The sequence below is a fragment of the Protomyces lactucae-debilis genome (genome assembly GCF_002105105.1).
Source record: "Protomyces lactucae-debilis strain 12-1054 chromosome Unknown BCR37scaffold_9, whole genome shotgun sequence".
Taxonomy (NCBI): Eukaryota; Fungi; Ascomycota; class Taphrinomycetes; order Taphrinales; family Protomycetaceae; genus Protomyces; species Protomyces lactucae-debilis.
In genome coordinates, this window is record NW_024468001.1 from 365697 (window position 1) to 381416 (window position 15720).

Genomic DNA, 15720 nt, shown 5'->3' on the forward strand with positions numbered 1-15720 from the left:
TGGTCTTATTCTTATATCACGCTAGCTAGCTTCCTGTAACCTTTTCCCTTCTTTCCCCCCTATGATGCCACTTGTCTCATGCTTTTCTTTGTCCACGCTTCTTCTTTTTTTCGCTGCTTTCCTCCACAAACCAAACCAAGATGCGACAGAGGCCCTACAAGCAAGCCTGAGAAGCCCTCACATCGCCCTATACGTCGAATATCTCCTCTTTGGTCAGAGTACAGACATCCGACCATGCGGCTGCCTTCAGGCGCCAGCTCAAACAAGACCAAAATCTCGTCACCGCTCGTTCAAGGCTCCCTCAACTCAAGCGACAGTGAGCCCATAGATATCTCAAGCGGTAGCGCGCCGCGCACTTCAAGCGATGGGTTCACACTCAGCGTCACTTCTGCGCATGATAGCTTGCCACTGCGCAGCTATTCTGGTACGAGCTATGACTTGAATCCGCACGCAGTTGCTGCGTTTCACCCACACACAGTCGGCAGCTATGCGCGCCGTTCATCTTTCAATAAATCCGCTGGACCGTTCGTTGGGAGCTATGAAGAGTCAATCTTGTCTGGTCGCATGTCGCAGCAACCTTCAAAACCGCTGCAATTTACGGCATCGATTGGCGTGCTTGGCAGAGGGGACTGTAAACCCTCTTTACGCTGTCCGCCGCATTTGACGGTCCCCTTCCCAGCCTATTTTTACAGCGACATGTCGCCGTATGTTGGGCAGATTGATCTTGATGTCGATCAAGATGGCAAGAAGCAACGCGGCTATCGGATACCGGCAGCTGGACAACTCCAAGTCATCATACGCAACCCAAACAAGACGGCCGTCAAGCTCTTTCTCATTCCTTATGACCTCTCGGATATGCCACCGTTATCCAAGACTTTCTTCCGCCAAAAACACTATGACTGCCAGCAAGGCTCTCAGAAGTTGCGATATGCTATTCATGTACAAATCTGCTGTACCGCAGAAGGTCGCCTCTTCGTTCACAAGACACAGCGCGTTGTCTTTGCGAATCGTGTTCCGGACGGCAAGGAGAAGCTACACGTCGCCTTTCATGAGCCAACCGAGCAGAAATACACAGCTTGGGTTCCCGAGAAGCGCTCAAGTCGACAGCATAAGCGACCAGATCGCCACCAGCCAGCTTTCATCGGAGGCTCCTTGCTCGATACAGAAGAGGGTAAGTTGTCGCCGTTGTTGGGAGCTTCGTCGCCACCGGGTCTATTACCACAACATATGGCAGCGTTACGATTGTCGCCTTTGCTGCAATCACGCAAGACGCCACCGAGTAGCAGTTTACGACAGCCATCGCATCTCTCACTGCTTGCACAAACCTATGAGCCTCAAGCACAGGAAGGAGAAGCACACGATACCAAGAAGCATCTTCTTTCACCTTCGCCACTATAGTTCTTCGTAGGGAATCTATACATTTTATGACAGGAAATGACTCATCTATTGTAATTCAGCGCACCAGCATGAAGCATACATGTTGACCAGGTCGAGGACACCATCCTTCGTCGTTTCTCCACGCACTCCTTTGTTGGTGACAGTGAAGCCAGCTGCCTCCCATCGCTGCACATACCAGGGCTGTTTCGCAGCTGACCTGAACCAGACCTGCCCTTTGGGCTTCAAGGCACGCTTGAAGAGCCAAATCTCCGTATCGAGGTAGGAGATGCCAGAGACTTGCTTCTCATGTGCAAGACATGGTTGCTGCTGCTGTGCATCGGCGAATTCTGCGTCAGTTGGGAATGGTTCACCCGGATCAATGGTGTCAAACCAATCTTGATGGTCCATAACAATTGCTTTGGTCAACGACTGCGGAGGTAGCTGGGCAAGAACGTTGTTGATTGTATCTGTCCAGAGTGTCAGTCGGTCAAGCAGGTTCTCGCTTGCAAGACGCTCATGAGACTCGGCCTTGAGGTAAGTTGGGCAACAACTGCGTGTGTAATGCTGCAATAGTGGTAACAGGTAGTGAAAGTTTTCTCCAGAGAGCAACGTATTGTTAGCGATCGGATCGAGCGTGTCTACGCCATATTGCAATGCTGAGCCTTCCTGCAGCAACATCTTGAACTGATTCAATGGTACACCGAGCGCATGCCACAGGAAGACGGGGTTTGCCATAAGGACAGTCCCAACAACGGGATTGATGAATGCCTTGCGCAGTCGCTTCCAAGCTTTTCGCTGCTGGGACAAGTCCGTTGCGGTAGCCATATCAATTGCTGCCTGTTTTGTTCCAGTCAAAGTGAACAGATAGTCGAGAACCTTGAGGACATTCCCAGCATAGCCAGACTTGTAGAAGCACTTGTCAAACGCATCAACATGAGCATGCCAGAACTGCAATGCAGGACAACTGAGTTTCGGTGACATGCGCTCGAGGAGATGTGGGAAATTGTCCGTCTGGCCAGCGCCGAAAAGTGACCAGGTCTCATTGAATGACAGCGTTTGGAATGCAGCCATCTTGAGTTCCAGCAAGTGTCCCTGGCAAGGATTCATGTCGACGCAGTGGATTCTGCTTGGACCGGCATTGATGAGGTAGTCGATTGCATTGTCGCCAGCAGACGTGATGACCAGCATCTCGTCATTGCCATTGATTTGCATCTCCCTAATGTCTGTTGCTGGATCTTCCCACACAAAAGAATAAATGAAGTCCTTGAATTGTGCCTGATCAGGGGCAGTTGGATCGTACGGTCGACGGTGACGTGTCCATGCGGGATCCTCAACAAGAGAGGCACTAGGGATAGTCAGTTCCGGGACAGTCTGATCCTTGTGCTTTGAAGAAATTAGGGGCGAGGCATCAGGTGTCGCTGGCATGGCGTGTTTTGTCATTGAAGAGGACATGCTCTCAAGCGACGGCGTACTGGCGCGAGACGAGCCCTCCAGAGGTTTCTGACCGAGATAGATGTAGTAAGGAATCGAGACGATGCTGGGAAGGATCATGTTGTTGCGGCACGATAAAGACTTGACCACCTGGAACTTGTGCTCAAGATAATCGCGACGAGCTGGATTCAGATCAACGTGATCGAACTCAAACCATGACTTCCAGAAGAGGCGGTTGAGCAAGTTCCCCTGGCGGCTTGGTTCCGCACTGTCGTCATTCTTATTGCTTGTGAAGAAGTCAACGACAGAAACAAGACCTTCTGGGCGAAGCAGCTCGAGAACACGATCAATCACCTTGAAGTATGGTGGAATCATGCTCAGACTGTAGCTCATTGTGACGACATCGACATAGTCGCGATCGAGTGGAAGCACTGTTGCATCGGCTTGAATGATGTGAACATTTGTGAATGCTTTGAGACGCTGCCTGGCCACATCGAGAAGCGGTCCACATAAGTCTACCAAGTAGATGGCCTCAAACTGGTTCAGCGGGATATTGTCATTCATTGCTTCAATGTTGTAACCGGTACCTCCACCAATATCGACCCAAACGAGACCCTTGCCGAGCATCTTGCGCTCCTTAATCTCGGCCGCGAGCATACTCAACATTGTCTCGCGACCCTTCAGTAGCGTGGTTCTTGTCTTGTCATATACGTTTGCTTGGCCTGCATAGAAGCGGTCCAATCGATCCCCTTGACCAGCATGCTTGCCGAGTGGCTTAATGAAACAGTAGTATGCAAAGGTCAGGACAGTCCGCAGACCGCCTAAAGGCAAGGCATTCCACAGCCAAGTCAGCAAAAGCCAACCGGTCCCTTGCTGCGTTGTTTCGAACTTCGAATCGATGGTATCGCTGACCTGCTTGTCACGCACCATTTGCGACATGATGGGGATGTAACGCGTTTAGTGACAGCGAACACGTCCTTATAATCGCCAGCATCGATCTCAAGTGTTTCGCACGAGATCCGCACAGGAGGGATCATCTAGCTAGTCTGTTTGTCTGTCGACCAGATGACCTGGCAGGAGGCATGACGCCGAGGGAGGCATTCTCATTGGCTCAGCCAACTGATTAGATTATCTTTGACGAGGCATCTCGGTCAAAAGTTGGTAGAATATCGCCATTGATTCGCCAAGCTCTCGCCAAAAGCTTCGCAAGCAGTATGCGAGGACTCAATGATAGCCTAGTACAGTCGACGGTCGTACCTTTGAGTATAGAAAAGCTGCTATAGCTCTTTTCGCGACGTCTTGCCACGGTGTTGGTCAACTATTGGCCTCCGCAATTCTCGCCCGCGCCAATGAAATTTCGAGATTGGTACACGACGTTTGGCAGTAACCCACGAGCTCGCCTGGAAGATGTTGTTTACCGTCAGGGGTTCGCTGTAGAATCAGGATGTAGACATTCTAGAGAGGAGCTGTTTGCGAGTGCAGAAATTGGCGGCGAGTGTCCAGTGGGGTTCGGCTCGTAGTCGATCTCAGAGTTGGTCAATTAACGTGCTCGCATCAAACCTCGTCGTTGTGTCGTCCGCTTGCTCTCGTTGATAGCCGCCACGATGGAGCTCACACTTGTCTCTACAACGAGGCCTCCGCATACGACCTCGCCCAGGATGGCGTGAATCTCATCGAAATGAAAGATCTCTCGTTAGCATGGTCAACAAACTCAGCAAGACTCACAAGATCGAGCTCACAGACATTCTCGAAGCATTTGTCTAGGCTTTCCACAAAGACTTGTATCAAGTCGAGGATACCGAGCTCCGACTCTGCCTCGTCCACAACAAAGACAAAGTACAGTGTAGCATAGTGCCTGTAGATCACTCTAACGTCCTTGCCGCCGATGAGGGTACTTCCCTCGAGGAAGTTGCATAGGTTCGATGGGCGCTCGGCGACAAGAGCATAGATTTCTGCAATCAAGAGCTCTTGCGTTGCGGCGTCAATCTGGGCATAGAACTTGGTAAGGCGAGGCTTGCCATCATTGTTGACTTAAAGGTAAGCAGAGAAGCAAAGTTTGAAGCATACAGATCATGATAGCATTGATCATTTGAGCAGAACAGACCGAGCTATCGACAGACGAACGAGCTAGACTATTTAGATGTAGCAAGATATCGTGTGTGCGGTCTAAGTCCGTAATTCTACCAAAATTCACGACCTGAGATTGACATCGCGCCAACGACCAACAGGCCTAGGAGTCGCATGCGGTGACGAGGCCGCCGGAGAGACTGAGGATGCTGCGACGCGGAGGCCAGATCCGCAATCTCTTCTCTCATCACAAGCCTTCGTTCGAGGAGACAAAACGCAACAAGGAGTTCTTCCTAACAATCTTGGCTGCAACGGCTACGAAACGCGACGCGAAAGCATATATACAACGTTATCAGAGGCCAGGACGCGAGCCTGTACGGGCAAAGTCACAAACCCTCAATGACTTCTTTGCGAGTGAGGAAGAGGCTAGCCCCAGGCGCCAAGCGACAGAGAATACCGTGAGGGCCGCTCTTATTGCTCTGAGCGATGCTTCGCGGCTATCGGATGGTCAATTGCGCCGTCTAGCATATACTTTTGGGCAGCTTCAACGGCTTGGGCTCTTGCCTGTCTTGTTGCTTGATGCGGCCAATGACAAGCAAGCCAGTAAACAAGCCTTTCGCATAGCTCATCTACTCGAAGGCCTTGACATCCCTGCTCGTCCTATTCTCGAGGGGCTGTTCTTTATTCAGGGCAATGATGTGATTCTGGACGATACGTCTGTGCTTCAACTGCCTGCCCAACGAGGACAAGTACCGATCATTGCTGCTGTCGGTGTATCTTCTGCTGGGCGACGCCAAGACATCAGTTCAGATCAGGCGATGCGTGCTTTGTGCGCTGGTCTTCAATCGAGCAAGAATCTGACCATCGACAAGCTCATTCTTCTCGACCCAGCCGGCGGTATGCCCAGCTCAGCACGAAGAGCCGGATCGCACGTTCTCATCAATCTTGCCCAAGAGACTGAATCGCTGCAGGAAGAACTTCGAAAGCAAAACGGGCCAGAAGAGGCCTCACGCCATCTTCGCAATCTATCGTTGTGCCAAGACTGTCTTGGATACTTGGCACATACCGCTTCAGCAGTGATCACAACGCCAACCATTGCAGGTAGCGGACCTGGAGAGCAGCATCCGCTGATACACAACTTACTGACTGATAAGCCCATGATATCGCCTTCTTTGCCGAAATTGAGTGATCGAACGCCTGCGACTGCCACGACTGTCTTGCGTCTTGGCACGCCTGTTCGGGTGTTGCGCGATGTTGACTTGCGAGGACCGGCAGTCGATCTTCCACGGCTCGTTGCGCTCATCAACGACTCTTTTGGTCGTAAGCTGGATACAGAGGCATACCTTGAACGCTTGCAAGGTACTGCTGCTGCACTCATCATTGCAGGAGACTATGATGGTGCAGCCATCGTGACGTATGAGCACACCCGGGATGCAACACGACCCGTACCGTATCTCGACAAGTTTGCCGTCTTACGAGCCAAGCAAGGAGCCGCAGGGGTGGCTGACCTTCTCTTCAATGCCTTGATTCAGACATTTCCCGATGAATTGCTTTGGCGCTCGCGAGCCAATAACCCTGTCAATAAGTGGTACTTTGAACGAGCAAAAGGCACATCCAGCATTGATGGGACGCACTGGAAGTTATTTTGGACACAGCCCATTAAGATGCGTGCAAGATTCGATGAATATCTTGAGATTGGACGCAAGATTCAAGCAACCTGGCTTGACTAGTCCGCCATGCTTGGTCGCAGAATGATGGAGGTGGATGTCTGTGGCCGCAAGTAGTATTCCTCGACTTGTGACAGCAGGCGGGCTGTATGAAAGATCAGATGACGAAACTGTTTTGTAAGCATTTTCACATTTTCAACAACCATAGAAGCCATACGGCAATGGTGTAGTACGTTCTGCCATCTTGGTATTCCTTCTTGGCCAATTCGTAGATGAGCTCAGCCTCGCCCGGTATGCTGAGATGGCCAAAGTCACCGATCATCATATCGACCGATGACGACTTGATGCGGACGCAAGTCGAAGGAATGACTGGCAGGATACCAATGAGTCCGGATCTTTCGCCTTCTCGTGTCTCGACCAAATTGGCATGCATCATCAACTGAACGAGGCTTCCAGGATACAAGGCGTTCGAGAAGCGAGCAATACTATCGCCAGCATCTGATTTAACGAAATCGTACCAGACATGATGCTCCTTGTTTATGTGGTCTGCGACCAAAGCCTTCAGTGTTGATGCTGGATGGGCATTGAGCTTAAGCAACGTGCCAGTAGAAGCCTTGTGAGGCTCTCCAATCTCTGCCGTAAGCATCTGAGGAAGGACTGTGCTTCACAAACCCATTATCATGCGCAAACGACTAGATGGACCCAAAGCATCTTGGGCGCGTTTCGCCAGGTCCTGTTCCGCCAACGCCTTGAATGATATGCAAACGCTGCGAACAAGGCTTAGCTTCCGGATATCTAGGAAGCTGAAGACTGCGATGATGAGCTCATTCTATCGTCAGAAACATGATTGGCAGCGCAAGGTCCGTACAGCTAGATTATCGAGTGATGACGTTACAGGACGCGCAGTCATTGGAGCTCTTGAGCTGGTTCAGGCACTCTCAATGTTTTACAGATAGAGAACACTGATTAAGTCAAATTTATCAAAGCAGATTGAGCAGCGTCAAATGTCAGAGAAGATGATGAGAGGACTAGATGGTCTTGAAGGTGTTGGAGGTCGTGATGCTTTCAGATGGTAGCTAATGGTCTCTCACAACGATACATACAGCACTATTACAATGACCCTATCAAGGGCTGAACACACATGTGAAGAATGGGCAATAGGGGCGAGGAGTTGAGTGTATGGCTCCTACAATCTAGCAGCAGATAACTTAAATTGCCGCAGCGGGCCGGGCAATCCTTTCGAAATCCAGGGGTAGTGCTAGTCCAATACCGAAAGGTGGCTTGAAAGGCGGCCAGCTAGCTGAGTGTCCGATGGAGTCACAGAGAGCTTCCTATCGACAGACGCATTCTTTGATCAGTTGTGTCAGAGACGCTGAATTGACTTTGCTCCAGCTTTATATGATCGAGCATCTGAGTGCCGGAAGCTCTGTAACGCGACCGAGGGCTTGTTCAGAACTCACGATAGACAGGGCTCAGAGCCTACTCCCAAGGTAGACACACACACGAGCGTAGGTCACTCGCACTGACTCCACCTCAAAACAGCTTCTCTCACTGACAAGCTTGCGGCTAATCAAGCGATCAAAGACGACAACTTCTTGCATGCCGCTGCACCTGTGCAGAAGCCTAAGAACTTGTCTTGTGCGCCGTCGAAGCTCCCGCCAGGACCTGCTTGACAATCCTCGCTTGCATTGCTTTCGGCGCTGCACTTTCATCGACTTCCTCAGCCAGTGCCTTGAGAACTTTGCCCATCTCCTTTGGTGTAGCCTGCATACGCGAGACGAGCGCCACTACTTGAGCTTGTAGCACACCTTCATCCATTTGCTTCGGGAGAAAGCTATCGAGCAAACCCGCTTCAAGTTCTTCGACCTCTGCCAGTTCGGCACGTCCATGCTGCCTATACGCAGCTGCGGCCTCTCTTCTCTTGGCTGCGCTGCTTCGCAGTAGATTGATGACTTGCACGTCCGTTTCTACTGGCTTGTTCGTCTTGCTCGCATTGACGACTTGCGCAAGGATGTCCTTGCACACATTCAAGCGTGGCTTGTCCTTGTTTCGCATACTCTGCTTGACTGCTTCCTTGAGTGTCAACAACAATTGCGGACCGGTACTTGTACTGTACCTCCGTGCCTGCCTCGCCAATGTACCTGCCAGCATCCTGTAGCCCATCATGCTCAATATCTTTTGTGGTCGAGGTCAAGAAAAAAGTTGAAAGTCGCAAACAGACAGAAAGAGCTGAAGCTACATGAACAGATGAATGCACGCAAGCCATTCAAGGCCCCGAGCTTCGTCAGACCACAGAGTCAGGGACAACAGGTCGCTGCTTCAGTGTCGTCTGAACCACCCTGCAAGAAACTACGCGTCGAGGAAGTCTCCGTCGCGCCGACTCCGAGACCGCGTCAGGCACCACGCGCGCCACTGTTGACCATCACAAAGGCAACCAATACGCTTGTACCTGCTGCTACTACAAATGAAGCTTACTACCTTGTTGTATGGCGGAAGCCTACACAGAAGAAGCACAAGACTTGGGTAATCACTGATTAGTGGGCTCGAAACAAAACTGACGGTCAGGATGGTGATGCCGTGCTCGCTGTCCACGGCGCAACTTGCGTCCTACAAGATACATCAGGCAAGGAACTTGCACGAGGAAAATATTGTGCTGGTGTATTAGCTGTTGGAGATCCACTCGTTGTCGGCGGGAAGGAGTGTGAGGTGGAGAGTCTTCTGTCACGACAAGAGTACTTGTCTGGTAAGCCATTCCTTGCGACAGCTACTGCGCCTGTTTCTCAGCAATCAGCACCGAAGCAGCCTTATGTTAACCCCTTGAAGGGACATACACCAAAAGTCATAAGTTCAACAGCGCCACGGCATGATCCAAAAGCACCAAATGCTCTTGTGCTACCAAGAAACAAGGCTAGTCAAGTGGATGTTGTGGTCGATCCCTTCATCTCACAGTTCTTGCGCCCGCATCAGCGAGAGGGTGTTGCCTTCCTCTATGCATGCATCCTACGCTACAAAGACTACGATGGCAGTGGTGCCATTCTCGCTGATGAAATGGGGCTTGGTAAGACGCTCCAGACGATTGCCTTGATCTGGACGCTCCTCAAGCAAAATCCCATCCCCAACCAAGGTCCACTAGCAAAACGTGTTCTCATCGTTTGTCCAGTCACCTTGATTGCCAATTGGAAGCGTGAATTTCGGAAATGGCTTGGTGGCGATCGCATTGGCGTGTACGTGGTGGACACCAGTGCGAATCTGAATGATTTCTGTCATGGACACGTCTATCAAGTCATGCTTATTGGCTATGAGAAGCTGACGTTGTTGCAAAAGACAGATGCACTCGCACAAGCTCACTTTGATCTGGTTGTCTGCGACGAGGGACACAAGCTCAAGTCGGCTGGAAGTAAATCTGCACAGGCGATTCGCCAACTCAAGACAAAGCGTCGCATCTTGCTCACTGGTACACCCATGCAGAATGACTTGCTCGAGTTCTTTGTCATGATTGATTTTTGCAATCCGGGGTTACTAGGGACCGCATCGACTTTCAAGAAAACATTTGAAGGACCCATCTTGAAAGCAAGGCAACCAGAGGCAAGTGAACATGACAAGGAGAAAGGAGCAGCGCGTTCGGCAGAGCTCGCTCGTTTGACGGAACAATTCATCTTGCGACGTACTGCCGACATTTTGTCAAAATACCTACCAGCAAAGACGGAACTCGTTTTGTTTTGCAAGCCAACGCCGCTTCAGGTACAGCTGCACAAGCAACTTGTTGAAGCACCAGCGACTCTCGAGGGTTGCTTGAAAAGTACCGCTTTGCAACTCAAGTGCATCACAACGCTCCGCAAGATTGCCAATGCACCCTGCCTGCTGGCTGCTGAATCGGAAGATAGCTTCATTCAGTCTGTGCAATCCCTCGTAACGACGCCACAGGCACGGCAGAGTGGTAAGTTGGCGGTGCTAGAACAGATGCTGCGATTGCTACAACCGACTGGTGAGAAGATTGTCCTCGTCTCGCAATTCACACAAACGCTCGATTTGCTACAGGAATTGCTGGGTCGTCTCAACTTGACAAGTTGTCGACTCGATGGCAGTACAGCAACCAAGAAACGTCAAGAGATTGTGGACCGTTTCAATCGTAGCGATGCTCGGTCTTGCTTTGCCTTTTTGTTGTCCGCCAAATCGGGTGGATGTGGCTTGAACCTGGTTGGCGCTAGTCGACTTGTCTTGTACGACACGGATTGGAAGTATAACTTGTTACAACTACTCTTGATACACAAAGCTAACAATCTTCTAGTCCAAGCGTGGATCTCCAAGCCATGGCGCGGATTCATCGCGACGGTCAAAAACGACCCGTCTTCATCTATCGCCTCCTGCTGGCTGGTACGATTGATGAGAAGATCTACCAACGACAAGTGTCAAAACAAGCACTAGCGGATGCACTGCTTGACAGTAAAGTCTCTGGTTCGAGCTTTAGTGCTGGTGAATTGCGTGACTTGTTTACACTACATGAGGGCGTGGAGAGTGTTGTTCATGCAGCGTTGCATTGTGAGTGTGCAGGCGATGGCACCATCTTGGACCTTGAGCCACCCACAGACGACGCATCTACCAAGGATGAAGCGAATGAATTGCCTGGCTGGATGCGTGCAAGTCAGGTGACTGCTCGACTTGAGCGCGACGAGGCAGAGGCACAACGCACAGCTGCTACAACGATGCGAGCACTCCGAGCATTCCAGCATGTATCGCCGCAAGTGGCAGCAGGGATGGAGGGACTTGAAGATGTCGTTGGAGATGGCATTCTGACGAGCATGCTGCAGACGCCGCGCGATTTGACATTTTGCTTCATCAAGCGACACGGTAGCGAAGTTGCAGAAGGTGCTGATTAGCGTCGAAACAGTCCCTTGCGCTTTTCCTCCTCAACAACGAGGAACGGATTGCCGTCGTACTTTGGCTTCCAAATCCATTGATTGCCTGGAATGGCTTGTGCCTTCTCCTCTGCTCTGCGATACCAGTATGCTGCTTTCCGCTTATCCTTCTTCTTTTGTGCATCCATACCAAAGCCAGTCTCATAGCACCATGCAGTTTCCGTCATGGCATCGATATCGCCTAGATTCGCAGCAGTCTCATAGTAAGATCTTGCCAGCACTGGATCACGCTCAGCGCCCCATCCATACCGCATTGAATTGCCAAGCTCATAGATGGCGAGAATCAGACCTTCACTAATGGAAGATGTTTGACCACCTTCCACCAATGTTGCTGCACCACTTGCAGCAAGTCGTAGCCAAGCAAGTGCTTCTTTTTCATCCTGTGCAATGCCCCAACCATGTCGTAGCGATAAACCATACATGAGTTGACCCATGGGTAGCCCTGCCTCACCGCGCGCTGCACGGCGAAAGAGCTGTGCGGCAAAGGCAAGGCGATCTGCTTCATGCTCCTTGATGGCCTCTTGGAGTAAATCGTCTTTTGAGAGGCCTTCTTCGACTTCCATGGCACGAGCAACACTGGCTTCTTGACCAGGGAGAACGATCCGCTGAGGTTGTGGTGAAATACGCTGACTGCCTGCGCTGACTTGTCGTGAATGCTCCGGTACGGGGATAAGCAAGTCTGGTGCTTGCATTGTACGTACAGGGACTTGATCAAATCGCATCTCCGGTATTTGCGGCGCCTTATTATCCGCCTCATCCTCTAGTCCAATGGTCTCCTGTCTGCCCAATAACGCAGGTGAAGGCGGTCCAGCGCGTGCGAGCATCGTTGCGCGTTTCTCCCATTGTGAAGTGACATCGTCGCTGCGTGGATCAATGGGCGCCAGATATAGTAGACTACCATCTTGTGAGGTCAATCTGCGTGTTTGTCGTTTTGTATGAGGACTGCTACTGCCACTGCCGCTGCTGTGAGAGACACGACGGGTGAGGGTTGCTTTGAGTCGGGAGAAGCGTTTCGTCTTGTCCTTTGTTGCTGAGACTGGAGTCCCTGTTGTTGAGGGAGTGTCGCGCTCTGCACTCGCTGGACTGACGCTGTCGAGCCTGCTATGTCTATTGCCGTTGCTGCTGCTGCGCTGTAGATGGAGGTGCTCAAGCTGTGTCTGTGCGGTATCGACGGGGGAAGCTACCTGTTCGTGTGCATCTTGCTTGAAGAGCTTGAATGCCATCCAGCTAGGTATGGAATGGGCTTCTGTCTGTCGTAGGCTTTGTCTAGTGTGTTCTGTACGTGTAAGAAGAGAAAAGGAAGGTGAAAGCTCAGGACATCTGCTCGTCGTCGTCGTCGTCGTCGTCGTCGTCGTCGTCGTCGTCGTCGTCGCCAAGACACCGACACCGACACCCAGAGAGAAGCTCAGTGAGAAGCCCAGAGAGCTCCTACGTCTGCTTGATGGCCGCAGCTGCCTCCTCCAGAATCTCAGCAGCACGCTTGTGGAAAGCCGCCTGAGCAGCGACAAGATCCTGCAAGTTCCTCAATGGCTCTGCACTCTCCAGACACGACTTCATCACCGTCGTCGCTTCCTCCACCGCTGCCACAAACTCATCCTCCGCCCTCTCCACCTCGATCCGCGCAGCATCCGCTTTATCAGGCCTTGCATTCTTGGCAGCGGTTTTGGCTGCGTCGAGAGATAGACGCGTACTGTAGACTGTCTTCCTGGCGCGTGTAGCAAATTGCAACGTCGTATTCAAGGTCGTGCTGAGTCCTGCATTGACTTCACTGTTGATGCGTGAGTCTTGCGCAAGACGCGCTTCACCCACTTGTTCAGAAGCAAGAGCAACGGTTTGCAGTGCAGCGCCTAGCGTGTTATCGGTGCTGTGCGTCACTCCCAATCCCTCTGCACCGCTCATGGCAGCACGACCTAATGCATGGCTGAGTGTCTTGGGTGCTCCCTTTGGCGCTGGCTTTGTAATGGCCGTTTGTGCCTCTGCTGTAGATTGAGCAGCAGCAAGGTCGTTCGCCTTTTGCGAGATGCTGGTGAAGAGCTCTGCGCCTGTTTCACGGAGGTTGGTTGGGTAGTCGTAGTTTTCACGGGAATAAGTCTGCGTCACGGCAAGGAGCTTGACGTGTGCACCTTTGAGGGCATCGACCTTCTTCTCTAGGTCCAGGTACTCTTCTGGGAGTTCAGTCTAGCGTGTTAAAAGAGCGCATAGTGAGAGACAGAGTGTGTACCTTGGGGACATTGCTGACTTGCTCACTGACAAACTGCTGTGCGCGCTGTGCGAATGGGGTGACTTTGGATGAGAGTCCTAGATGCGGTTAGTCTCTGCCATCAGATCCTCTCTCTGGGCCATACCCTTGAGTGCATCGAGATTGAAGTTCATGGCTGCTGCTTGTGTTGCTTCTGGTTGTATCTGGTGAAGAAAGTCAAGAGCAGACTACAGCTACAGCTACTACTCTACTCTGCTACAGCTAGTACTGCTACTACTGCTACTACTTAGACTACTGCTACTACAGCTACTCTGCTACAGCTTCTACTTAGACTACAGCTACCACTGTGGATGGACACGCACGAACAAGACCTCCTCAGACAGATTGCGCAAGTAGCAGGCGCCATCAACAGGCACAGCAGGAGCCAGGAGCAGCAGGCTTCCTCATCCGCCGCAGTCTCCCCAACGCCTGCTTCCTCCTCTAGCATCTCCTCTTCCTCACAACGATTCAATCAGCGCAGAAGTCGCCACAGTACAGCACCGAGGCCCGGCTCTCATCACAAAACACTCGTCCTGCATGGTCATGGCGTACAAGGCAGCTACGTCTCTGCCCGTCAACGCAGTCGCATCACCCTCACACATGCACCATGTTTCGCACAAGCAGCGCAACAAACAATCGCAACGAGTAGAGAAGCAAGACGTAAGAAATTACTCGAACGCTTACTCCTCCAAGAAGCGAAAGAAGCAGTACAGCTACGGAAATTAGAACAAACAACCCTTGTACATGAAGGCATTACCTATCGTCTTGGTAAGCGTGCCCATCTATTGATTCGACAGACACCCATGGACCAGGGCGGTCCGACACCCCTCGAAACCACCATCAATGGCGTCTTATTCCTGAAATCACCAAAGAGCAACAACCTCTTTCGCAAAACAACCGTCAAGCTGCATGCACGGCGCAGAACGAACAACAAGACACTCACAAAACGATGCACCCACTTCACACGACGTGGGTTTTGTTCACGAGTCGGTTGTCAAGGCCGTCATACACCGGGTGAGGTGGCCGTTTGTCCATTTTACCTACGAGGGACGTGTACAAAAGACGACTGTACGCAATCGCATTCGCCAAATGCGCATAATACACCACAGTGTACACGTTTTGCTGCAGGCGGTTGTACAGTCGAAGCATGTCGATTTGTGCATGAAGAAATGCAGCAACAGCCTGATGCAGCGGTGTGTATGGGCTTCGACAAGCTTGGTTGGTGTGATGCTGGCGTTGCGTGTCATCAGCGTCATGTCCTTCGCAAACAGACTCGCAAACAGATCTCTGCACTGCAAGACACAGCAAGTGATCAGGAGGATGCAGAGAGTAGTGAGAGTGAGAGCGATGTCTTGGATGAGGAGGATTTCGATGAAGATGCCTTCCAGCAAGACTTTGTTCACCTTTGATCGAAAGACTTCTAGTACAATCTCTGTGCTATGTGCATTGTGTCTACAGTACAAGAACGCATCTACAAGAAACAAGCGCCCAGGACACCCGCTGCCAAAGCACCAGAAACAAGCACCCAGGTCGATTTGGCACTACCAGCCAATCCCGATGCTGCAGAACGTGCAGAAGTCGCTGCACCCGTCACACCTGTACCGGAAGCTGTTCGTGTTCCAGCAATGGCCGTTCCACTAGCTGTTCGGCTCGTTTGAGGTGCCACTGCTGAGCCGATACGCGATGCTGCTTGGGATGTGGCACCTGCAATGGCTGAGCCAATACGCGATGCAGCTCGTGGGGAGGCAGTGGCAGCAGCGAGGACACCACTGAGTTCAGAGCCACCGAGTCCGTTGATCAAACTTCTGAAACTATGACAAGGTTAGTCTTCTCTGTATCTTGAGTGGATGCACTTACGCAGGGAGTTGTGCGATCGAAGCAATGGCTGATGCGTCCGTCTGGCCATTTTGAACGGCAGAAGCAACGATGGCGGCGATGGCCGTGTTGGAAGCGATGTCGTTGAGGAGGCCGCTGGGCAAGAGGTTCTGGAGACCGGTGGGAATAGCGTTGGACATGGCTGTTG

The 15720-nt window shown here is 51.6% G+C and overlaps 9 protein-coding genes across 9 annotated transcripts; 4 read left to right on the forward strand and 5 right to left on the reverse strand.

Annotated features, from left to right (window-relative positions):
- Positions 1–234: 234 nt before the first annotated feature.
- Positions 235–1398, forward strand: BCR37DRAFT_392810 (uncharacterized protein; the record flags this gene model as incomplete). The annotated part of the gene is made up of 1 exon (XM_040871204.1): positions 235–1398. One exon carries the CDS (start codon positions 235–237, stop codon positions 1396–1398), a length of 1164 nt encoding a protein of 387 aa, XP_040725481.1.
- A 45-nt stretch (positions 1399–1443) lies between these two features.
- On the reverse strand, positions 1444–3747 carry BCR37DRAFT_410004 (uncharacterized protein; the record flags this gene model as incomplete). The annotated part of the gene is made up of 2 exons (XM_040872168.1): positions 1444–3629; positions 3672–3747. The coding sequence occupies 2 exons, from the start codon at positions 3745–3747 to the stop codon at positions 1444–1446; spliced, it is 2262 nt and encodes a 753-aa protein (XP_040725482.1).
- A 601-nt stretch (positions 3748–4348) lies between these two features.
- Positions 4349–4952, reverse strand: BCR37DRAFT_410005 (adaptor-related protein complex 3 sigma 1 subunit; the record flags this gene model as incomplete). Its single annotated transcript, XM_040872169.1, has 3 exons — positions 4876–4952; positions 4534–4838; positions 4349–4495 (listed from the first exon to the last, which is right to left on the reverse strand). The coding sequence occupies exons 1-3, from the start codon at positions 4895–4897 to the stop codon at positions 4349–4351; spliced, it is 474 nt and encodes a 157-aa protein (XP_040725483.1). The 5' UTR covers positions 4898–4952.
- A 780-nt stretch (positions 4953–5732) lies between these two features.
- On the forward strand, positions 5733–6527 carry BCR37DRAFT_341777 (uncharacterized protein; the record flags this gene model as incomplete). Its single annotated transcript, XM_040867408.1, has 1 exon — positions 5733–6527. A coding segment is annotated over one exon (795 nt), but the record flags the coding sequence as incomplete, so codon positions are not given.
- A 202-nt stretch (positions 6528–6729) lies between these two features.
- Positions 6730–7188, reverse strand: BCR37DRAFT_387291 (uncharacterized protein; the record flags this gene model as incomplete). Its single annotated transcript, XM_040870528.1, has 1 exon — positions 6730–7188. One exon carries the CDS (start codon positions 7186–7188, stop codon positions 6730–6732), a length of 459 nt encoding a protein of 152 aa, XP_040725485.1.
- Positions 7189–7699: 511 nt separating this feature from the next.
- BCR37DRAFT_379625 (Yqey-like protein-domain-containing protein) lies at positions 7700–8864 on the reverse strand. The gene has a single exon (XM_040869302.1). It carries the CDS (start codon positions 8706–8708, stop codon positions 8166–8168), a length of 543 nt encoding a protein of 180 aa, XP_040725486.1. The 5' UTR covers positions 8709–8864; the 3' UTR covers positions 7700–8165.
- On the forward strand, positions 8781–11653 carry BCR37DRAFT_379626 (SNF2 family N-terminal domain-containing protein). The gene is made up of 3 exons (XM_040869303.1): positions 8781–9065; positions 9108–10780; positions 10831–11653. The coding sequence occupies exons 1-3, from the start codon at positions 8790–8792 to the stop codon at positions 11417–11419; spliced, it is 2538 nt and encodes an 845-aa protein (XP_040725487.1). The 5' UTR covers positions 8781–8789; the 3' UTR covers positions 11420–11653.
- Positions 11654–12886: 1233 nt separating this feature from the next.
- Positions 12887–13831, reverse strand: BCR37DRAFT_392818 (BAR domain-containing family protein; the record flags this gene model as incomplete). Its single annotated transcript, XM_040871205.1, has 3 exons — positions 12887–13636; positions 13680–13756; positions 13804–13831. The coding sequence occupies 3 exons, from the start codon at positions 13829–13831 to the stop codon at positions 12887–12889; spliced, it is 855 nt and encodes a 284-aa protein (XP_040725488.1).
- BCR37DRAFT_316943 (uncharacterized protein) lies at positions 13576–15534 on the forward strand. The gene has a single exon (XM_040866964.1). It carries the CDS (start codon positions 14009–14011, stop codon positions 15104–15106), a length of 1098 nt encoding a protein of 365 aa, XP_040725489.1. The 5' UTR covers positions 13576–14008; the 3' UTR covers positions 15107–15534.
- The last annotated feature ends 186 nt before the right edge of the window (positions 15535–15720 follow it).